The sequence below is a fragment of the Rhinichthys klamathensis genome, unplaced genomic scaffold (assembly GCF_029890125.1).
Source record: "Rhinichthys klamathensis goyatoka isolate OS25496 unplaced genomic scaffold, OSU_Roscu_1.1 h1tg000558l_1, whole genome shotgun sequence".
In the NCBI taxonomy this organism is placed as follows: domain Eukaryota; kingdom Metazoa; phylum Chordata; class Actinopteri; order Cypriniformes; family Leuciscidae; genus Rhinichthys; species Rhinichthys klamathensis.
Window position 1 is genome coordinate 586,499 of NW_026607026.1, and position 23,342 is coordinate 609,840.

General features: G+C 37.5%; 2 protein-coding genes across 2 annotated transcripts; both read right to left on the reverse strand.

The window, feature by feature from the left end:
* Positions 1–356: 356 nt before the first annotated feature.
* LOC130073754 (gamma-glutamyl hydrolase-like) lies at positions 357–4,358 on the reverse strand. Its single transcript, XM_056239331.1, has 9 exons — positions 4,129–4,358; positions 3,521–3,635; positions 3,382–3,432; positions 2,701–2,785; positions 2,158–2,296; positions 1,788–1,894; positions 1,037–1,127; positions 697–834; positions 357–487 (listed from the first exon to the last, which is right to left on the reverse strand). The coding sequence occupies exons 1-9, from the start codon at positions 4,223–4,225 to the stop codon at positions 366–368; spliced, it is 945 nt and encodes a 314-aa protein (XP_056095306.1). The 5' UTR covers positions 4,226–4,358; the 3' UTR covers positions 357–365.
* A 1,037-nt stretch (positions 4,359–5,395) lies between these two features.
* LOC130073732 (gamma-glutamyl hydrolase-like) lies at positions 5,396–15,270 on the reverse strand. Its single transcript, XM_056239306.1, has 7 exons — positions 15,183–15,270; positions 13,695–13,809; positions 13,562–13,612; positions 12,415–12,499; positions 12,191–12,329; positions 11,085–11,191; positions 5,396–5,437 (listed from the first exon to the last, which is right to left on the reverse strand). Exons 1-7 carry the CDS (start codon positions 15,268–15,270, stop codon positions 5,396–5,398), a joined length of 627 nt encoding a protein of 208 aa, XP_056095281.1.
* Between the last annotated feature and the right edge of the window lie 8,072 nt (positions 15,271–23,342).

Here is a 23,342-nt window from a genome sequence, read left to right on the forward strand (position 1 = left end):
CCCGGAAAAGACCGAAGCGCCGGCGCCCTCAGATCACTTGGATGTGGCTGTGGTTACAAGAGGTAAAAACGATATAAATACTGTTCGTTTTCTCATACAAACTGCTCGTTTCGTGTCTTAGGCCATCAATGAGTACTTACATTTCCGAGTCATTAAATCATGTTTAATTTGGACTACTCTGTGCATGCTCTTTGAGGTGGTGACCATAGACCTGCATTATATGACTGACAGACAAGAACGGTTTGACCTAAAAATATCAAAATTGAAACTTCTGCGGAAACAAAGACACCTACATCTTGGATGCCCTTGAGATAAGCTAAAACACACCAAAAATTAATTTCAAAGTGAACTATCCCTTTAAACACTTAATCGAAGTAGTAGTTTTGTAGGAAGATGCTGTCCAGGCCATTGAAGACGGGCTGATGGTTGTAAATCAGAGCTTTTTCCTCTTCACTTTGCGAAGAAAAACGATGATGGTTTTTCATTGCTGAAACAGACAGTAAGCACATCAATACAGTGGTCAGAAAGTAAAACATCTCGGACTATGCTTCTTAAAATCTTTTGAATGTTGATTGTTTTCGAAACAAACCCAAGTTAACAACACCAAGTTGAGTCAAATTAAAAAGTAAAAAAAAAGGCCAAGATGAAAGATTCCCAAATTGATATTGCAACTTCCATTTTTTTTAGATGACCAACCTTCAGAAACAAAGAAGTGGGCAGTGTAGAAAGTGGCTTTGATGGCTGACAGGGTGTGCACCATACCGGGCTTATCAATCCACTCGAACGGACTTTTCTCTGGGTGCCACTGCACCGCGTAGAAGGGATATCGAGACGCTACAGGATATAATGTAGTACAATTATTCACTTGCTAAAAATTTGAACAAAAAATACCTACCTAAATGTAAAAACCAACTAGTAAGTGTTTATAGGTGGAAATCAGTTTAATAAGAATCAGCCAACTGTGAGACTGGGATGGGTTACATCACACACACACACACACAAAAAGAGACACTGTGATGTACAGAGACATTCATACCCTCCATGGTGGAAATGAACTCTTTCTTGCCGTCTGTATTTGTGGTCAGGACCCTATAAAAACGCTTCAGCTTGGCATTGCCACTGTAATTCTGTAAGAGCAAACCATTGTTATACAGTGAATATACAATGACTGATCAGTATGCAAAAAGCAGTATGGGAAACGCAGAAGTCAACGTTCCTGGGTTTAATGGCTTTAAAGCAACACCGAGTAACTTTTCCTCTGCGGTCGCCCTACAGGTTGGAAGCGGAATTGTCCATTACCGCTGTTGTAAATAATTTAGCCTAGCGCATCCTACTGTCGCACGCACACTCGCTGTTTATCCAGCACCGGCTTTGGAATGAACGATGTCCACAGACAAGGTAGAGTATGTTGCATGATTTCATGAAAGTATGATGTATTGCGACATCAGAAACGAAGAAAAACAAAATAATGACTATTGTAACGCTTGACGTAACGCAAGTCAAATTTGTAGTTTTCTTATGTCTCATTAGAACTACAGAAACGCGACCCGACCTGGCAATCTTACATAGTGTGGTTATAGCAGATACAGGACCGCAAAGCGGAGGCAGAAGTGCCTTTCACCCTGTTACGACTTAATGAACCACTGAAACGATTTGGAAACATTATTTTAAGGTAAAAAAAATCTTACTTAGTGTTGCTTTAATGTTGGTTTTATTGATCCATTTTATGCCATGTGAAATTACTTCAGACAAAAATTCTCATTTGCTTTAAACGGCTGTATTGGTACCTGCATGGACAGGCTCCAGCTGTGGAAATTAGACGTGATGTTTTCTTCTGCCAGAGACTGAAGAACATCCTTTGGGAATTTTTTGAACAACCTGCTGTTTTGGGCTCCTGTAATCAATCAAAATCATTGACCAACTCACATTAATGAGCTGATGCATGAAATTGGTAAACCAGACAACACAAACTGCGGTTAGCCATTTCCGTCATTAATATATTCTGCCATGTTTATATACACTTATAAGGTAGAAGTATGCATTATTATACGTTTCCAACCATTAAGTGTCACTTGTAATCATTGTAAAGAACAACAGTGCTGAATTACTAGTGTGAGTTTGCCATTCCAGAACGGTGGAAAACACACAGATACAAACCCGGGCTGAAGGTCAACGGCAGGGTCACTGCTTTGGTGTCGGTCAAGGTCAACAGGTTCTTGTTGCTGGTCAGAACCGTGAGCTGCTGGAAACCCTGACAGGTTCCCCAGATCGGAAAATAATCCGAAACATCATTCGCCTGTAGTAGATCATAAAGACGACGACTCAAAGTACAACCAGACCAATTAAAAATAATTTTCACGGTTTCACTTTATTTTGATGGTCTTTCACACATTCTGTTGACTATAAGTAACGCTGCACCTACATGACTACTAACTCTCATTAGAGTGTTAGTAGAGTATTAGTAGACTGGTAGAGTTTGGGTCAGAATAAGTTGACATATAGTTGTAAAGTTACTTATCCTCAGTATAATGTCTGTTGTTGGAGGAGCATCACAATAAAGAGTTATTATGCAGACGGTCTACTAATACTCTAATGAGAGTTAGTTGACATGTAGTTGCAAAGTTACTTAGTCAACAAAATGCTCAAAAGGGACCATCAAATAAAGTGTTACCATTATCACATACGAGTTTGTGAACGTACCTTTATTGCAAGTTCATAGAAAATCTTCGACACTCTGGTAAACTGAGACTTTTCAATGTCCACATTTCCTCCGGGTAGCAACAGACTAACCAGGTTAAAAAAAAGGGTTAATAATCAGCAGAATAAAGGTGAATAAAAAAATACCTTTTGGAAAATCCAGTGGTTTGGAACATGGTGTGTCTGTTCTCTGGTTGGACCAGTTTCCATGTTAAATTACATTATAAATAATTATTAATTAAAATGTATAAATTAACACACCCTTCTTCCGGAGAGTCCTGATTTAAGACGGACGCACAAAGTTTCACATTAAAAGACAAGTACATGTTTTCCTTTACCTTTAAAACTTGCTCAAAGTATTAAATATATATCAATTACATTTTGCAGTTCGCTCCATGCACAGGGAGCGTAAAAAGAGGTAGAAATTTGACCAAATGCTGAATGCACCCTATGAACTTTAAAGCAAATTTGAGTTGTACATCTGGTGCAATAGCGGTTTATGTGACCGGATAAAAGATTAGAAAATATAAAATGTAGGTAATTTACCTAAAATAGTCGTGTAAATGCATGTAGAACAGATCACCATAATCCAACACGGATAGAAAAGTACTTTGCACTATTTTCTTTCTCCACATGGAAAACACGTCTCTACCAGCTTATGTCAAACTATTCAGAAACACTCACCCATTTATTGCGTTGAATAGTCTTTCATACTCCTCCTCTGTCCGATTTATGCTGCAAACAAACATTTATCTGCATGTATTCTTTATTTTAATGATTTTTTTTTTAGATTTTTTTTTTATACAGCTTGTTTTTAACATACCGGATGGGTACAACCCTGGCACCAGCTGACTCCAAGTGTTTCACATATGATGCAGCGATATAGGAAGATCCCTGTGCATGAGGGTCGTCCTCTAAGTTTTCCTGGGCTAAAATTCCTGAAATACAAAAAGACATGTAGGCTATATTAGAAAGAAAGGGGGTTTCAGCTACTGAAAACATCAGGCTATAGGGGTTTGCAGGTCTTAGCTGGTTTAGCTTGTCAGTCAAGCTGGCGTCACAAACATCCAACCAGACTCATTTTACCAAGCCAGAAGACATTTAAGCATTTCTTTTTCTTTTATTTATTTTTTTTGTCAGCAAGGTTAAGGTCTTCCAACCATATGTTTAAACCCCTTTACGTGTTGCAATGACATTGAAGAGTTAATAAATAATTGAGAAGAAACTAGAATGTTCCACCAACGGAGCTGCAGAGAAAAAAGATGCTCCGATGAAAAAGAAAAAAAGAATCGCATGACATGGCAAAAAATATGAGATGCAAAATCATAAAATCAACATGCATCATACACTAGCCTACTTTAAACGGAACAGCACATAAAAAAATCTTAAATCTTAAAATCGATGATTCGAAATCTTAAATGTTATTCTTACCGATGATTGGTCTGTAATTTAAATTACGAGCGCATGATGCTGGAAACCCGCATTGAATAGCGGCGAAGACCGCGAGCACGAGCACCTGGCGATACATCCACCTCAGGTAACACACCAAAGGACGAAATAAACGAAAGCTCCTTGATGCTATCAATAAAGAACACAATATGTCAGCTCCACTGGCGATGTCAGGCTTTATAACGAAAGCGGCACCCGCTAATCCACAGTCGTCAGGTTAAACAAACAGCGCTTCGACACGCGCGTGAATTATTGAGGTGTGTATGTTCTTTCGCGAGGATCAGCTTTGAAGATTCACGATCCAATGAGAGCGAAAAGTCACGGCTGGCCCCGCCCACTTGATTCCTCACAATCGCATTACGTTCCTTCATTTAAAATGTTTCATACGTCGTCAGTTAGGCTACATTGTTCTTCTTAATTATGTTTTGTTGTCTAATGACGCCTAATCGTAAGTGTTGTTCTCTTTTATAGAAGATACTTAGAAAAAAATAGCATGTAATTGTAAAAAAACAATAAATAAAAAAAATGTAAGCACTTAAAATCTTGCTCACATGCCAACAGCAATATTAATCATATTTATGAACAAAGCACTGGCCATTTATTTTTTGCAAGCTTTTAATTGTGTTGAGTGAATAGTCTACAGGAGAAATAATGACACGTGGCATGATAAAATTCAGACAAACATTTTGTATTTTGAGTTTAATTTTCTATAAGGTGCGCTGACAATTACTTTTGTAGTTAAAAAGGTGACACATGAAGAAAAGAATACTGTTAACCATGTTTAATAAGTGAAGGGAAGGCCAAGTATGGTAACTCATACTCTGAATTTGTCCTCTGAATTTAACCCATCCAAGTTAGTGCACACACATAGGAGAAGTGAGTAGTGAACACACACACACACACACACACACACACACACACACACACACACACACACACACACACACACACACACACACACACACACACACACACACACACACACACACACACACACACACACACACACACACACTAACTGCACGCCAGTGAACACACATACCCAGGGCATTCTTGCTGTGGCACAATGCACATTGTCTTTTTAAAAAGTTATAAAACAGTTTATTTCTTTGTAAACAAGAAAAAAAATTAGCAATCAATTTGGTTGATATCTGAGCTCTTCTTTTCTGATCTGCTTTTATGGATGTGATGTCAAAACCCAAAACAACAACAGTAACCACGCCCACCAGAGCAGAGAGGACCAATCGCATCACAGCTTCAGTAGATCCACAACAGTGGACAGAGTCTGAGTCTGAGGAGATAAAAACAACAATAAACTTATAAAATGACTGATGATATGCTGCTGACTTCAGTAAATAAACACTAATATCACCTGCACATGTGTGGCAGAGTGTGTTGATGTCCAGATGTGTGGTCTGGTTGCTGAAGACATTTTAATAAATAGCCTAACTTATCAACAAGACCCAGCCAGCAGAACAGAACAAAACAAACACATGGGCCATTTTCAAGCTGTTCACTAAAGTCAATAACTCAAAATGAATGTCAACATTAAGAGTGACCAGGCGATGCATGAGATGTGAATCCTCCTCTTACAGGATGTGACACACACACACACACACACACACACACACACACACACTCGCTGAGGACGCAGTGCTGATGTTAGAGTTGCAAACATGTTTTAATACATGCAGCATAAACTGCTTCTTGTTATCTGAAAGCCACAGGTAATTTAATTTTTTTTGTTTTTTTGATGCAGTATCCTATATTTTTGAAGGTAAAATAAAATCATAAAATAACATTTTAGTAACTACATTTACTATATTATTTCACTGTATAACGTTTGTTTGATGTATAATTCAGACTAGTGGAAGAAAAGAAACTCTTCACACACACACTCATGCAAGCTTGTCCACCGGACAAATGAAACCACATTTTGTCCTAACTATGAGACCACAACAGGTTTCACTTCGACTCACAAACTGAACAGATTGTCATGCATTCAGTGAAACACATATTGGCTACTTCTCTTTGGCTTTATAAAAACATATAGCCTACTTCTTGTGGGTCGATTCTAAAATGCTTAAAAATGACACTAAAACCGATTGTTGTGGGTAATATTGCTATGCAGAGATGGGGGACTCGAGTCACATGACTTGACTCGAGTCAGACTCGAGTCGCAAATTTAAGGACTTGAGACTTGCTTGACTAAATTAAGAAAATGACTCGACTTGACTTTGACTTGAGATCCAATGACTTGAGACTTGACTTGACTTGAACTCTATGACTCGAGAATGACTTGATATACATTTTTATATAAATCATCGCAACATCCATTGATAAACAAAATGAAAGCAACGGAACCATTGACGTCAGTCATCAGATTCTGCGCGATTGCGTGACGCTGCACAAGCCCAGAAATAGCCTACATCGCGGTGAGCGCGCTAAATACAAAAACATCTCCCTGCATCGTATCTTTTTGGATATAAACTCTAGAAAATGACCATATTCATGCAAGAAGATTTGTTGTACGCATAATAACTGGCAAGGGATATCGGACGACCATCACAACCTCGAACAGTCGAACTTCATTCACCACGTCTAAAAGTAAGCTATGGCTTGTTTAACCTGTTTGTTATAGTTAATTTGACTATCTTTAAATCTAGAGAGAATAATATTGGTCAAAACAGCATGCCTCTTTATACACAATAATGTTTTCAAATGTAGCTTAATGTTGTTGTCAATATTCAAATGATAATTAATGATGGTATATGTTTTGTATAACATTTGCCACATTTCTTTTTAAATCATGCTTTAAAGCCAAAAATGTTGTTCTTTCCAATGACGAAAAACAATATAGAAAACTGTTAGTTTTGTCGTTTATGTTTCTCTTAATGTTATCAGGGGGTTGGTGGCAAAAAATGCCAGCAGAATTAATATATGCACCCAAAATTCAAAATGTGGTGGAAAAATGGCCCTAGTATGAGTTATTTTCATAATTATAACATATATAAAAAAACATTTCTAGATTATTGGCGCGATTGCAAATGTGATGATTTTATAAAACAGTTCAGTAAACAAAGAGTGAATATTCTGATGTGACATTTTATACATAATATTCCAAATATTCTCTGTTTCTGCTCTATTTCTCCAATGACAATAGTTCCAAACAAGCCACAGAAAGAGTTATGCGTATTTGTGATTCAGTGACCTAGTTGCTTAGTTCCAGAACGAATCTGTCATTTTGAACAAATCAGTTGACTGCTTCTATGACTCGTACATTAAGACGGTGGTTTGGCGCCACCTATTGGCGGTTTTAACTTCACAATAGGCTAAATGCCAACGGCTGTTATATAACCTATATAAAGGGGATGCCAGTTTGAAGAATGCCATTTGGTGGCATAGGAACCATTATACTTGAATTGTGAATTGCTTAATACCTTTTAATGGTCTTCTGCAATGTTTGAGGCATATTTATTTTTTCATGCTTTAATGTTGGCCTAATTTCAGTTACATTTACATTTTAGGCTATGTAGTTTGAAATTGTATTTATTTTTTATTTTTTAGATTTTTATTGTAGTAACCACTCAGCTGTATGTGGAAATGCATATTTTAAAAAAAATATGTTGCAAATAAAACCATAGTCCACAGCTTATGTAGTTTTAACTTATTTTAATATATAAATTCAGTGAAATCATCAAACGTTTGTATGACTTGCCAGTGACTTGTGACCCAAGCTACGACTTGACTTGACTTGCTTGACATAAGGCAGTGACTTGACTTGACTTGCTTGCTTTTATAAAAAAATTGACTTGGACTTGCTTGAGACTCGAAGGTTAAGACTTGAGACTTGCTTGTGACTTGCACATGTGTGACTTACTCCCACCTCTGTTGCTATGACTGCAAAATTAGACCTTTGCTTTTTAGAGAATATGACAATTCCATTTGTAAACTCAGACATTGATGGGTATTGCTCCAACTTGATTTTAAATCTTGCAAATGACCTTGCTTTTTTTGCATTCACATTTACACATAGACTAGTCCAAAAATATATGTTTTTTTTTTTAAACAAGACAAGAAGTGAAATTGAAGCTGTACCTTGGGATGTCAAGTGAAGTTTTCTACATGCACTGCATGTTGTATGAAGTCAGGCTTGAAATTTGTTTTCTTATAAAATCTGTTCTTTGCAGAGTCTCTGGCTCTCTATCGACATCTAATGGTTAGAATATAACATTGAAAGTTACTGGTGGAGGAACATTTCAGGAAAAAATGGCTCATTGACATTTTTAATAGTAGCCTAGGCTACGGATCATCATTGTTAAAAAAGCTTGTTTTATTGATTTTTTTTAATTGAAAAATATATCATGCACAAACAACATGGCAACAATAATACATCACTGCGATACAATAGTAAGATCAGGTGCAAAAATGGATTACAAGGAAAGAAAGAAAAAATAAATAAAAAAATTAATCAAATAAAAATAATAATTAATTAATTAATTGAACTAAAGAGCAGGGTTTATTTGACAAGAAACTCGTTGTGAAATACAAAAACCTTTGTTGCTGCTCATATAAGTCCAAAGATAATGTCCTTTTGAGAGAGGATTCCAAGATGAGGAAAGTTTTGGTAAAGCCAGTCATGAACATCAGGCCATGAAGACTTCCGTGACAGAAGTGAACTGAAACACAGTTGGTGTGTGATAGATGGCGATATGGGTCATTTCCCATGTTTTACAGTCTATGGTCATTTCCCATTTCTCTCTTGCGATCGGTCAAGCGTGTAAACCTATCTCTGAGCTCCTTTAAGGAAGTCTAAATCACTCTTTTTTGTGTGTGTGGAAACTATCATCAAGAATAGACACCAGTGAACTTCAGTCAATCGGCTATCATTGTGGTATCACACAGAGCCGGCCGAGCCACTAAGCGACCGTTGCAATTGCAAAGGGCCCCGTGGCCAGCAGAGGGCCCCCTAGAGTCACTGCTAGCTAGTGGGGGAAAAAAATCGCACAACAAAAGTAACATAAAATAAATAAATAAAAAGAAATGGACCTACAGCGCTCTTTATCAGGCATCATGATAAGCACAGAGTTGTTATTTATTTAGTTCTGTATTATGGCAAATCAACCGGGAGCTCCCCGCGAAGGCGCGCGCGCGTCTTGTCCCGACTGCCCCTATGATGTCACTCGTTGTCACTTGGTCAGTCAGTTAGCGAATCGACGATGTCTGACAAGAAACGAAAATATCTTTCTGGCCAAGAAAAACGACAAAAAAAGAGCCTGGAAGAAGAGAAGCAAGAAGATAAAGGTACGTAAGCCTGTAGGCTTAATTTCCCGATTTCTGTAATATGGATAATCTGCACTAAAAGTATTATATTAACATTAGCCTAAATCGTGCTTGTATTAATTTTCTACAGTTGTTTAACTTACATGCTAATAACATTCCGCATTAAAATTGGTTTAGTATTAGGCCTATACCATTTGCTGTGGTGTTACTGTTAAAGCATTTAACAGAACAATATAAACCCAGTTTGGATTCTACACTAAAGGGCTAACATTAGTTTACTCCTTATGTCCCCTTTAGGAGCACTATTAAGGCACAACAGAATCAATAAGGTAAGCTCTATATATTGCAAACATTGACAAGACCTTTGATCTATAAACAAAACAATAAATAAATTATTCTCATTCCTTTACATCTTTTTATCTTTCAAACCCCTTAATAAACATTACAAAAAAAAAAAAAATACAACATACAGATTTCCCCAACAATAACCAGCAGCATAGAAGTCAAAAGTTTATCTTTTTTTATGTGACGATGAAGTAGAAATAGAAATGAATGTCTGTGAAAGCCAATGTCCAATCCACAAGTTTTTCCAGAGAAACTCATTGCCTCATAGCCACTTGATGGCAATTTCGAAACACTCCTTCTTGAAGCTTTGAAACCTTTATGAATCTTTTGTTTCGAATCAACAGTTCGGAGTGTGTATCAAACTGCCAGAGTCAAGTGATTTCAGTAAACGAGGCTTCATTACTGACGATAGTTACATTTACATTAATGATAGTTAATAGTTTCTAATTGGCCGGTTTAGCTGAGCCATTTATAGAACAAAATAAACAAACCCTGAAAATGTTATAAAAGAATATATAGAAACTTGGCCCGGGTTTTTGTTGCATTTACACTGTTCTGAGCACTAGGGGTCCCCGTGGAGACGGGTTTAATTCGTACACATTTTACGAGGTGGCTAATTCGTACGAATTCATACGACATCACTCGTACAAATGCGTACGATTTTTGCTTATTCGTACATATTTTACGAGTTACCAAATTCGTATGTATTCGTACGAATGAGCTACCCCTGACCCCGCCCCCTAAACCTACCCATCCCATGGGTTTAGACAAATCGTACGAATACATACGAGTGAGGTCTGCTTCCGTATTTATTTCTCTCAACCCCAACTTTATTTTTAATTTTATACAAATGTCTACCTTTTGTCTCCTTGTACCATTTCTGTTGCCACATCTTGTTTAGAGCAGATTTTATTATTGCTTTAACTTCAGTTTTACATTGCGTTTTAAAGATCTCTTTGCCAACTGATCAACCTCCTCATTACCCTCTACCCCCACGTGTGCTGGAACCCATAAAAATGAAATATTTACTCCTATTCTGTATAGATTTTGTTGCACTTCATACAAGATATCCTGCCTGGACGCTGACTTTCCACTATTTATACTGAGTCTGAGCAAATCAATCTGACTACTTCTCTCCCTACACCCATTTTATACATGAGAGTACAGCTCTATGTTACCTCCTTATGGTGGGTAGTGCAATTACAAAATAAAAATGTTAACAGGTTTTGGACTGGTACAACGTTCTTGGTTTTGATGGCAATGTTGTTCCATTATATGCATAGAAAAAAACCTCAAGATGAAATTGGTACCTGCATGGACAAGCTCCAGCTGTGGAAGTTAGGTGTGATGTTTTCTTCTGCCAGAGACTGAAAAACATCCTCTGGGAATGATTTGAACAACTTGCTGTTTTTGGCTTCTGTAATCAATCAAAATCATTGACCAACCATTAACTCACGGTAAAGAACACAAGCTGAGAGAACAAAAAGAACAAAAGGCTTTTATAACTCAAAATGCTTTAATTTACATAAACATTGATCATGAACATACATAGAGCTCAATTGTACTTGCATGGCGTGCAAGAACAAACCTCATTGGTTCTTGCTGAAGCTCAAACGTGCCGGGTGACATGTTTGAGCTTCATTACTATTCAAATTCAAAAAATTCAAAAAATCCTAAATTAAATCTGTTCATGTAACAGGAGGGCAACAGGTGGGTTAATGTCTATCAGGTGTGCATGTATATCTGAAAGTCTCTGTTCACAGGTGCTTCTAACTCGTAGGCTACTGATGAACGCGATTGGCAGATCCACTGAATAAAAGTCAACAGGCATGCAGTCCTCCCCCGGTGTGCTCCTTCACCGCGACAGACGCTGAAACGCGAAAAGCCCGACTGTCTCCGTGCCTGTGGACATTTGGATGTACGACTCCACGCAGACAACCATCTCGATGACCTCTGGCAGCTAAAGGTCTACGATATCAACTATTCGTCCTGATTGAGGAAAGTGGGAATTCGTATCACTTGCGAACGAGTGGGCGGGCACTGACGTGTGTATCTGTTTATAACTGATATCCCTTCACCTGTCTCGCAGCTCGGATCTACAGTTCCAGTTTCCCCGCTGGCAATTTGGTTTACTGGAAATTGTCCAAAGCCGTGAATTGTGTGCAAATGCAGATTACCGCTTTCTCGCCGTTAGCGTCGTGTGAACTACGGGCGCCGAGTGGGCGGGGTCGTGAGTGAAGGACCGTGGTGGTTCATGAAACTGTGCCAAATGCATAGGCTATAACTCTTATATTTGGCTTGTTTGCATTTTCCTTGGCTTAATTATTTAAGATTACAAAGATTAAACGACAGTGCTGTATTAGCTACTAGTGTGAGTTTGCCATTCCAGAACGGTGGAAAACACACGGGTACAAACCCGGGCTGAAGGTCAACGGCAGGGTCACTGCTTTGGTGTCGGTCAAGGTCAACAGGTTCTTGTTGCTGGTCAGAACCGTGAGCTGCTGGAAACCCTGACAGGTTCCCCAGATCGGAAAATAATCCGAAACATCATTCGCCTGTAGATCACAAAGAAGAACCCTCACATTCAGATCAAAATTCACATCTCCATTTTTTTTTTTTTTTTTTTTTTTTTAAACGTACCTTTATTGCAAGTTCATAGAAAATCTTCGACACTGTTTTAAACTGAGACTTATCAATGTCCACATTTCCTCCAGGTAGTAACAAACTAACCAGGTAAAAAACAGTTAACAATCAGCAGAATAAAGGTGAATTATTTGGAAGACCATTTCCACCACATAAGGAAAAAAACAGTATGTCATAATTAGGTCATAATTGTGACACAAATCATATTTTTGACTTATTTTGACATTTTAATGTCGTCATTTGACTTTTTATAGTAATATATTTTTAGTCATAATTTCACATTTTTAATCTCAGTCATTTCTATTTTTAATCTCATACATTTTATTTAGTATGTCAATTTATAGTTTTGACCTTTTTTTATTTCATAATTGACTTTTAGATAATCATTTTGACTTATGTCATAAAATAGACTTCTTATGCATATATTTTTTCTTATGTGGTGGAAATTGGCTTACAGAAAAACACAACCCTTTTGGGAAATCCAGTTTGAAAACAAAACCAAAAAACAGCAGTTTTGGAACATTGGTAGTTTTATAATCCAGCTACCATTTTTACTTTTTATTTTATTTTTTTAAAGTCCTTTATCTTGTCAGGAAAGTCCCATTAAGATAATTCTTCCGGAGAGTCCTGCTTTTAAGACGGAAGCACAAAGTTTCACATAACAGACACACACACGATCAAATCAATAAAGCATTTACATGTTTGCTTTAAAGTGCTCAAATGGGGAACTGTATATAAACAATTTTTTAGCAATTCCATGGAGCATAAAAAAAGAGAAGTTTTACAAAATGATAAATGGAAACTTTCAACTGAATTTGAGTAGATTAGTGCAATAGCCATTTATATGATAGGATAAAAGACTGGAATTCTGGAAAAATGTAATTTACCTAAGACTTGACAATAAATAAAACGTAAATTTCTCGCAAATAAAATAAAACTAAAAACATGCAGACCAAAGGATTCAAGTAAACCTGCACAACTAACAAATATTATCATGATATAAAGAGTCCAGCTTCATGTTTGCAGTACAGATCACCATAATCTAATACAGATTTAAAAGTACTCTCCACTATTTTCTTTCGGGTCACACACGGAAAATATTACATGTTTCTACCAGCTTATAAAAGAATTCAGAAACACTCACCCATTTATTGAATTGAAGAGTTTTATATACTCATCCTCTTTGAGATTTATTCTGCAAAAAAACATTTATTTGTGTGTATTCTTTAAAAAAAATGTTTTTTAGTAACAGCATAGCTTGTATTGAACATTTATACCGGATGGGTACAACCCTGGCACCAGCTGACTCCAAGTGTTTCACATATGATGCAGCGATATAGGAAGATCCCTGTGCATGAGGGTCGTCCTCTAACTTTTCCTGGGATAAAATTCCTGAAACACAAAAGACATGTTAAGGCAAGGGCATTTGCTACTGAAAAAAAATATCATGTGATGGCCGTTTATGAATGATTTCCGTTCGCTCAAAGAGTTTTTAAACACGGACTATTATGTTTGCTACGCATTTGATTATACATAATATAAGCTCTCTTTAAACAAGTTGTGTTATGTGTAACTTACCTGAGACTTGATGACTTTGAATTTCGTTCAGCATGTAATGTAGCCTAGCCTATATAATATTTTCAATAATTTCTCCGAGCACGTCCACATTCGCAATCTTTGATCATAGGCTGTTACAGATAGGAAGTCATAATGCAGCCAAAGATAAATTATGACAAACGCAAAACCATTTATGTCATGAGCGACCCATCATCACTATCACAGAGACAGTCAGAGATAGGCCTACCCGAGAAAAGAACTTGCAGGTAGGCCTACTTTTTTTTTTCATTCATGTTCACGTATGGTGAGAAATAATATTAGTCTATTCAATTGTTCAGTGTTGCTTATAAAGTATTAGATGAAACGATCAAACTTTGCAAAGAGTCCGCTATAGATGCAGGCTGGGTTGGGTTTGTCCATATTTGACCCAAATGAAACAACCCAGCATTTTTTTAGAGTGATGTAAAACAAATGGTTTAGTTTTGCTTTTATGAATTGAGCATGCATGATAATACCTGCATTACAGATACATTAATTTTTCCTAAATTGATTAGGCCCATCTGTAAGATTATGCAGCAGATTTGTTTTTTATTTTTGTTAGCAATATGTTTTCTTTTATATGTGAGTTTAGAGATGCAGAAAAGTGTCTAGATATTAAAAGTGTGTTATGTCATCTCATCACTGCATTTTTGCACTACAATGCAAGATTACTTGTCAAACTTTGGAAGAAATTTCAATAATAAATTGAAATTGAATTGAAATAAATAAATGAACTTGAAGTCATTTGAGTTCATTTGTAGAGATTGTAAAGTGATGCATGACCCAGTAAAAATGACATTCAATAATCCTGAAAGTAGGTTAAAGAGCGTACACCCAAAAATGTCCCAAATTCTGTCATCATTTACTCTCCCTCATGTTGTCCCAAACCTGTATACATTTCTTCTGCTGAACACAAAAGAAGAGATTTTGAAGAATGTTGACTTGAATATTTGGAGGAAAACAAAACAAAACAATGAGACATTTCTCAAAATATCTTCTTTTGTTCAACCGAATAAAGTCATGGCACGACATGAGGATGAGTACTATGTATTTTTAGGTGAAATATCCCATGTAGATAAATGTTAAAGAGTGCCATTAATTTTTTTTTTTTACCCGTTTTTTGTTCTGAAATCGCTTAAATTCACCTCAAATAATTGTTTTATTCTTACCGATGATTGGTCTGTTATTATCGCATGATGCTGGAAACCCGCATAGAAAAGCGGCAAACACCGCAAGGACGATCACCTGGCGATACATCAGGGAAATGACGAAATAAATAAAAGTTCTGAGATGTTTTCAATAAAGAAGACAATGTCAGCTCCAGTGGGGATGTTAGGCTTTTTAAGGGAAGCTGCACCCGGATCCGCTTATCAGCAATCACCAGATCAACCAAACAGCGTCTGGACAGCTGAGGCGTGGATTGATCTTTCAAGGATAAGCTTTGAATAATTCACAATCCAATGAGAGAATAGAAACGTCACGACTGGCCCCGCCCACTTGGTTCACGTAGACATATGCCTGTCAATTAAAACGTTCTTAAATGTCAACTGCATTCTCTCAAAGGCTAAAGGCCCGTCCACACCAAATAAGATTGCTATAATGATAACTAACGTCTACACATCTGCAATACGTCTATAGTACGTTTCCTGTCAGATGTCAAATAGACGTTTAAAAAATGTATTTAAGATGTTAGTAAACAGCATATGATTTCAAGATGAAGTGATCTTTAACAGACATCTTGCAGACGTACGAGTATCTGCCGGCCGACAACAACAACACAACCATCAAGGTTTTACTACAAATAAAACCAAAAACCATGTTACTATAGTTAAACCATGGTAACCACAAATTAACCATGGTTTTGCTACACTAACCTAGCCTGGCTAACGCCAGACCACGTATCATTGAGAATGATTCGTGGTCTGGGAACCACATGTACATTTTCTCGTATTTGAGGCGTGGTTTACGAATGCCCAGAGCTGTTTATTGGGTGCTACGAATGTCTATCAAATGCGCCTGTACGGCTCATAGCCAATCTCTTCAGTTATACCAGATGACGTATGTAGAGTGACAGAAATTCGACGAGGAAGAAGACGATGGGTCAGAGATTTACGTGTACACGAAACTACCATGAAACTACTTAGAAAACTATCTAATTAAGGCTGCATCGAAAGGTAACTTTGCGTCTGCTGCCATGTTGGATCCATAGATATAAACAAACTGCTTCGGTGTGTCGTCATCGTCTTGCTGCTCCCTCCCCGTTCTGTGATTGGTTCCCCAGATGAGGCGAATATCTGGACCATGGTATCCATACTGCCTTGCAGCGTGAATAAAATCGCACTGCGCAAAGGCAGTATGGGGAAACCCAGGCTAACACTAACCATAGTTTAACCATGGAATTTTTGGTAAAACTCGTTATATAAATAGTAATAAATCCGGCAAAAAAAAAAAAATAGTTGGTTACTATACTTTTACTATAATAAAACTATGGGTAATTTTCGCAAGGGAAAAACATGATAATGCAAGAACATGTTCAGTACTATTTTTCTATAAAGATATTTTCATGATTTACATTTCATGATCACATTTAGGCAATTTAGAAAATTTAGTTTTGTTAGGTATAAGTCATTTAAAGATAAAACAATAACACATTGTCGTAATGTATACTTTAAATTTAATTAAAATAAATGTAGTCCTATATTATGTGAAAACAAATTACAGTGAGGTGGTTGTTTTTCAACAAGATGGAGACATGTAGATAAGAAACTGACAATTAGTAAAAAAAGTAAAAACACACACACACACACACACACACACACACACACACACACACACACACACACACACACACACACACACACACACACACACACACACACACACACACACACACACACACACACACACACACACACACACACACACACACACACACACACACACACACACACAAGTGAGAGAGAGTGAGATATCAGGGAAAATGGAAGTGAAGGTGAAGAACCTTTAACTATTTTGCACACCCCAGCCTAAGAATTTAAACCTTTTTTTTATGTGATGGCCATACAAAAATAGCTTTGTCCGTGTTTTTTAGAATTAGTTGTGGATGTGTGGGATGGCCTGGATGAGTGTGAGATTTTCCGGCCTGAAATTTTGTACCTGTCCGCCCCAGGTAGACAGATACTTCTGAAAATACGCGTTCTTATTCATTGAACGTTATCATTCACATAATTTGAATTATTTAAAACTTGAAGGCAGATAACGCTAACTGAAGCGAAACGCTCACCGTGCTCCTCCTCCACTGTTTTTCCATGGAATCTTTGACCATTGTTCATCATACGGCATTGTAACCAAGAAGAGATAACTAGGCTAACACTTATCGCTGTGATGATGAGTTTGTATTATTTAGCTGAATGAGGACATCCCGTTTTCCAGATATAATTCAGTAAAAATTTCCCAGTGAAATTTCCTGATAAATCATTGTCTGATGAGGTATTACAGTAGATACTTCTGAAAGTATGCTTTCCGGTTCATTTATCGTTATAATTTACATAATTTGAATTATTTAAATCTTGAAGGCTGATAACACTAACTGAAGCGGAACGGTCGCTGTTGTCCTCCTCCACTTTTCTTCGGAGCAATCCTTGATTTAGTCCCAGCAGGCACTGGACATCACTGTAATGTCAGGAAAATGCAGGCTCCAAGATGTTGGAATCATGTCAAATTGTAGTTTAAAAAGAAAATTCCTGCCGCACTATATTTGTCATCAACCTGTGGATACAAAAGATAACCATTATCAAAATTATTAATCAAATTAATTACATGATATAATGGCTAATTAATCAAATTTGCCACAACAAACAACCACATTATAATGTGCTTGGGAAAAAAATTACTTATTAACATTACAATACTGTGACACTTGTGTAAAGACGAAAGGGCGGATCTAATCCGTGGGGAATTTGAATATCATAATTAATAATTGGTAATTAATAATTATTCATACATGTTTGGATTAGATCAGACTTACATGTTAATAAATCTCCCGATAAGGGAGGATCTGTCATTCTACCTGCATGGAGGCACGTGTATCCCTGAAATTAACCACAAGTTGATTGCAATTAATTACACGGACCACGTCCTACAAAACAGGCAAAATTAATTAGCTCAATTGTCAGGATAATATTTGTGGGGATCCACAATATCATCTTACTTTATAGGATTTCAGGAAAAGCAATTCTGTGGCCACAAGAATTGGGTTTCCCGCCCTATAAACAAATACTCTTTAAAGTATCTTTAATTTATAAAGCTCGTAGCTTTGATCTAGTCATTTCAGGGACCCGAAATATGAGCAGAGGCAGTAAACAATCAAAATAAATATAATGAATTTAATAAGGCAGAACTATTTATGTATTTACTGGTTACATGGGATATATGTATTTACAAACATAATAAACAAACAAAACACGATAAGGCATCGATGAACGAGAAATGCATAGAGTTTGGACAATGGAAACACGTGTGAGAGCGAGGGAGTGTGTGAGAGAGAGAGAGAGCAGGGGCGGATCTAGAAAAATATTTATGGGGTGGCAAGAGGGGGGCAGGAATTTTTGAGGGGTGGCAACATGGCAGACGTATATATATACTGAATTTAATTTGTGAGTACAGGGCTGGACTGGGACAAAAAATCGGCCGGGGCATTTTGGCCCAGACTGGCCCACTACATATAATCATAAACACAACCAAACTTTGCACTCCCTTGAATATGTATACCAACTCCTATAAAAACCACTGAGTAAGAGTTAACAGATGAAATAACTACTAAGTTGAACTATACTCCACAGTGATGAATCCTAAAACAAGCTATAAGCTGCATTGGGATAGCAATACCGTTTTTTCCCATAGGATTTTGTGAAATCTGTGGTGAGTGCACCTCTGTCCCTCTAGGGGGGTTCGGGGGCATGCTCCCCCGTAAGATTTTTTTTTTGCTTTTTAATGTTAAATTCATCAATCTGGTGCACTTTGAGAGTTCAAAATAAAGAGCTCCAACCCATATGCAGTGTGCAAATTGAACAAAGAAAAACTCAAAACTCTTTTTAGTTGTGATATAGTGTCTGTCTACATTACACTACTATATAATAATAGTTATAATATTATGGCCAGTCCAGCCCTGTGTGAGTATAAAGGCAGGGGTGCGTTTAACTTTTGGAGCCAAGGTGTGCCGACCTTTTTTCCCTTTTTTATATATATTATTTTGTTGAGCACCCAACAAGAATCAATTTATAGAATCAATTATATAATTTAAATACTACTAAGATCCATATTACTATCACACGAGCCAATGGCAATTAAATGCACGGATGCATAACGTTAGTCAGATTAATGAATGAAATACAACTGTTCACGAACAGAAGATTGTATTGGACTCATGCTGCATACATACGCAATGACAATTATGCCTACTGTAAATATAGAGTTACAACTACGATTAGAGTTGTTAAATAAAATACCCTGTGAACATTCACACGTTTTCTTTATGATAGGCTAAAATTTATCTCCATAAATATTAAATAATATTTTCTTAATTCTGCGCATGTGTTTTTACTTACATCAATTGCTCGATCAATATTATTATCACATATTTTACATTTATATTTTTAACTGTACACAAACAACTTAATATAGCTAAGTTTGTGTATATTTTACACGTAGTAAAATACTGTAGGCTACTGCTTATAAACACCAGACAGATAATGATATATGAAACAGATGTTCTTTACTCATCTCACTTGCACAAAATAAATGCAGTAATATAAAGCATAGAAACGCACAGGTGAAATACACTGAAAATGATATGCATTTAAAAATTTGGTGGGGTTGAAAACTTATCTCTCTGGTAATGGAACTCAGTCGCTGTTGTCTCTTGCTCTCGCTGTCTCCCGCTGTCGCGGTCAGATCACCGGAAGTTTTCGCCGGAAGTATTTGCCCACACACTAAAGTACGAACGTCAACGGTCGTCATATTATGCACGGAGCGAATTCACTGCAGTCGGACATTGGAGATTCGCGTTCGTAAATTGTCAAATTGGCCATAACTTTTAATTCGTTGCTGCCAACTGGGGTGGCAGCAGGGGTGGCAAGGCTTTCTTTTAGGGTGGCATTTGCCACCCTATGCCACCCCGGTAGATCCGCCCCTGAGAGAGAGCATTGGTAAAATTCACCCAGAAAGTCACCTGTCTGTAACAACACGAAAAACAACAACTTAATGCTTCTTAGAAGCTCTACAAAGAGATATACTTGCAAAGTTTTATGTTCTCTCATGTCGCGGCATTCTTGCACGGCCCGGTCTGGCCGCGTGCGTGAGCGGAGTCCTTTGTGTGGAAGCGTCACGTGGTGCTGCTTGGCGCGCGTGTTGAACAGAGGTTTAAAGTCTTTGAGGTAACATTACCAAAGGAAATAGTTCGGCTAAGTTCGCTTCCTTTCCTGGGAGGTGAACTTGGTAGGACACTTAAGAGAAAAAAGACGAAACTTTTAGACGAAACAAAAGAACAAAAGGATTTCCCAAGGGGAAATCGAGTCAGAGACTACATTGTTCAGGCAGACGTGGAGACCAGCGGAGTAAGAGGGATATATTTCCTGATCAGTGAGTGACTTTTAGGCATGAAAATGTTCACACCCTCTGGGGTTGTGTGAGCCAAATGGGGAGTTGTCCCTTCGGAGGGGGCTTTATGACCCTTTGTGTTGTAGCAAGGCATTTGAAACTCTAATTTCGCTGTTTAAGAGCAGAATCTTCACAATTATTATAGTCCTATGTGTCACAAAGTTTTAGCAAGATGTGATGTAAATTGCTAAATGGGGAACGAAGATTCGAGCTCAGAGAATCCAAACTTGCCTCACATGGAGTTGGTTAATCATAGTTTGCAAAGTTTGAAACCTTATCCCATTAGAGTTTTCAAACAACATTGATTAAACACATAAAAGACAAATCGTAAGATGAGATTAGATACATTGTTCGTACAATTCTCAAGGGGATATATAATAGAATATATATATGTGAATTCAGAATTCATTTCTCCTTCTTAGTTAGAATCCAGAGAGAGGGCCACACTTCCTTGACATTCGTTTGTGAGGTCGTAACCGCTGTTATCTAAGAACACCAGGCTCTGACAGTGACGTCCTTACGGTCCCAAAAAGCTGGTGCACATAGAATCATACATTTTACTGTAATTTCTTGTATCTGATTAATTCAGCTGGACCATGAGAATTAAAACGAGACCGAGAACGATGTATAACAATTCTGGGAATCGACAGTTATATGTAAAATGCATAATGATAAAGTCATAGTTATTCCAATGTAACATGGACAACAAACACATTGAATATATCTGGTTAAATGTCCTTCAAAGAAAATAAGTTTCTTTTCGCTTTAGAATCCCCTTCCTTTGGGACATTCCGATCAGTTAGATGTATTGGAGTTTTTCGCACTTCCGGGTAGGCTTCATTTTTAAAATTAGAATGTTGCCGCTTGGTTGTGATTCGCTAACCGCCTAGTGCACGTTTCTCGGAAACGTCACGCCCCTTACCTTTACCGGCAGTTTGGGCTTTGATGTATTATAAACAGTGTAACCATAAATATAAATATAACAATATAAAACCATGACAATAAAACCATAACAATTTGAGCCCGAATCGGACCCAGAGAATGTTAGTGAAGATCATCGAGCAGAACCTGTTCAAGAACGGCTGTTAAACAACGTTTCAGAATGGTTTGTTTTTCGTTGTCGTCATACTTTTTAGATACGCTGTTATGACTGACTGTATGGCACCGTTACTTTTTTATTTTTAGAACGATTGTAGCCTAATATATGTCGCCAGAACTATTAACTATTAATTATCAAAACGAACACAGAACATTGGCTTTACTACAGTAGCCAAATCAAACACAGAACCATGTTTAGCATGCCTGTAGATAAATACATAAAAGCTCTAACTTTAATCAAAGAATAATTTACACTAATTCCAAGTTTGCTGTTGAGATTAAAATAAATTTGTAACGTTAGGTGTTTGTTGGATAACGTTAAGTATGAATGAGCTTTAACAAACTGGTTTGCAGAGCCAAACAGCGTTGTAAGTTTGTTTACGTCCTTGCTACAACGTACAATTAACAATACAAACTATTACAGGAAAACACTTAGACGAAAAATAAATCATACTTACAGGCTGTGGCCCGTAAACAACAGCTTCTGTTCTTAAAGTTGGAACTGCTCCATCTTTTAGGACGCCGTTGTGCGAATCCTGCATTGAACTCGCGAAGATTGTGGAAGCTTTCCTCTGTAAAATGTGCAGGACAGAGTGCGCGCGCGAGATTTGGGTAATAATTATGAGGGGCCGAGTTAAAAATAAAATGTAACCATTTATCCCTAACTCCCCCGTCCCGAGGAAGGCTGAACAAAGTGGACCTGCAATCTGGATGAAAATAACAGCGTTTCGATGGCATTGCAGCAACAACACTCCAGCCTACTATAACATTACCACAACAACTCTTCTCCAAAGCAATATAAAATGGCCTCGCCCCCTTTATTTAGTATTCTCTGAGGAGGGGTTAGTGTAAATATTGGGGTTAGTGATGTCAGCAACCCTGGAGGAATGTCGTGTGGTCCCTATCGGCCGTTTGCTGTAGTTCTTAGAAGTGTAGTTCTTGATTTCTTTAAAAGCAAATATCTCCCTCTGCTTTGAACTTTGAGCGTTGTAACTTTGCAGATGTTGTTTATGCTCAAACAGCAACATTACACACTTGCTAAATTAGAAAAGTGAAATTTTACCACCCCTTTAAGATGTTTCCGTGATGTTATGTGTCTGTTTATTTCAGTTGAAAATGATGTCATTGACTTACAGGAAGTTAAGGCCTGCTGGAGCTCAAAGTGTCTGATCAGAGAGTGAATTTATCATCCAAAATAGAGTTAGATGGTCAAATGCATTAACACTGTAGCAATGATCAGATCTTCAGGTCTGCCATTTGCTTAAATTGCTGGTTTTGCATTCTTTTAATTCAGAGACTGTGACAGAGTAGGGGTCCCGTGACTGTGATTAGATTACTGAGTCACCCACAAAGCTTCTCTCTCTTCGTGAACTGCCACACGAAGCAAATGGTGCTTGGACTTCATTGAATTACCGATACTGATGTGCCACGAGGCGTTTTTCTCTGATAAGTAAACATAGAACTACTATTGCACATGTGACTCATCGACCAGTAAACGTGGCTTCCCCTTGCGGGATACCTCATACACACACAGCTGAGGATTGTCTAATTAGACAACTGGCCATTGTAACAGA

Excerpts from the sequence above, each read along its gene's own strand:
- LOC130073754 (XM_056239331.1), bottom strand. The coding sequence starts at position 4,225 with ATGTATCGCCAGGTGCTCGTGCTCGCGGTCTTCGCCGCTATTCAATGC. Across the intron at positions 3,636-4,128 it reads AAATTACAGACCAATCATCG|GAATTTTAGCCCAGGAAAAC; the intron begins GTAAGAATAACA and ends TTTGTATTTCAG. Across the intron at positions 1,128-1,787 it reads GCTGGAGCCTGTCCATGCAG|AATTACAGTGGCAATGCCAA; the intron begins GTACCAATACAG and ends TTGCTCTTACAG.
- LOC130073732 (XM_056239306.1), bottom strand. The coding sequence starts at position 15,270 with ATGTATCGCCAGGTGATCGTCCTTGCGGTGTTTGCCGCTTTTCTATGC. Across the intron at positions 12,500-13,561 it reads CTCTTCAATTCAATAAATGG|TTTGTTACTACCTGGAGGAA; the intron begins GTGAGTGTTTCT and ends TTACCTGGTTAG. Across the intron at positions 11,192-12,190 it reads GCCGTTGACCTTCAGCCCGG|AAGCCAAAAACAGCAAGTTG; the intron begins GTTTGTACCCGT and ends GATTGATTACAG.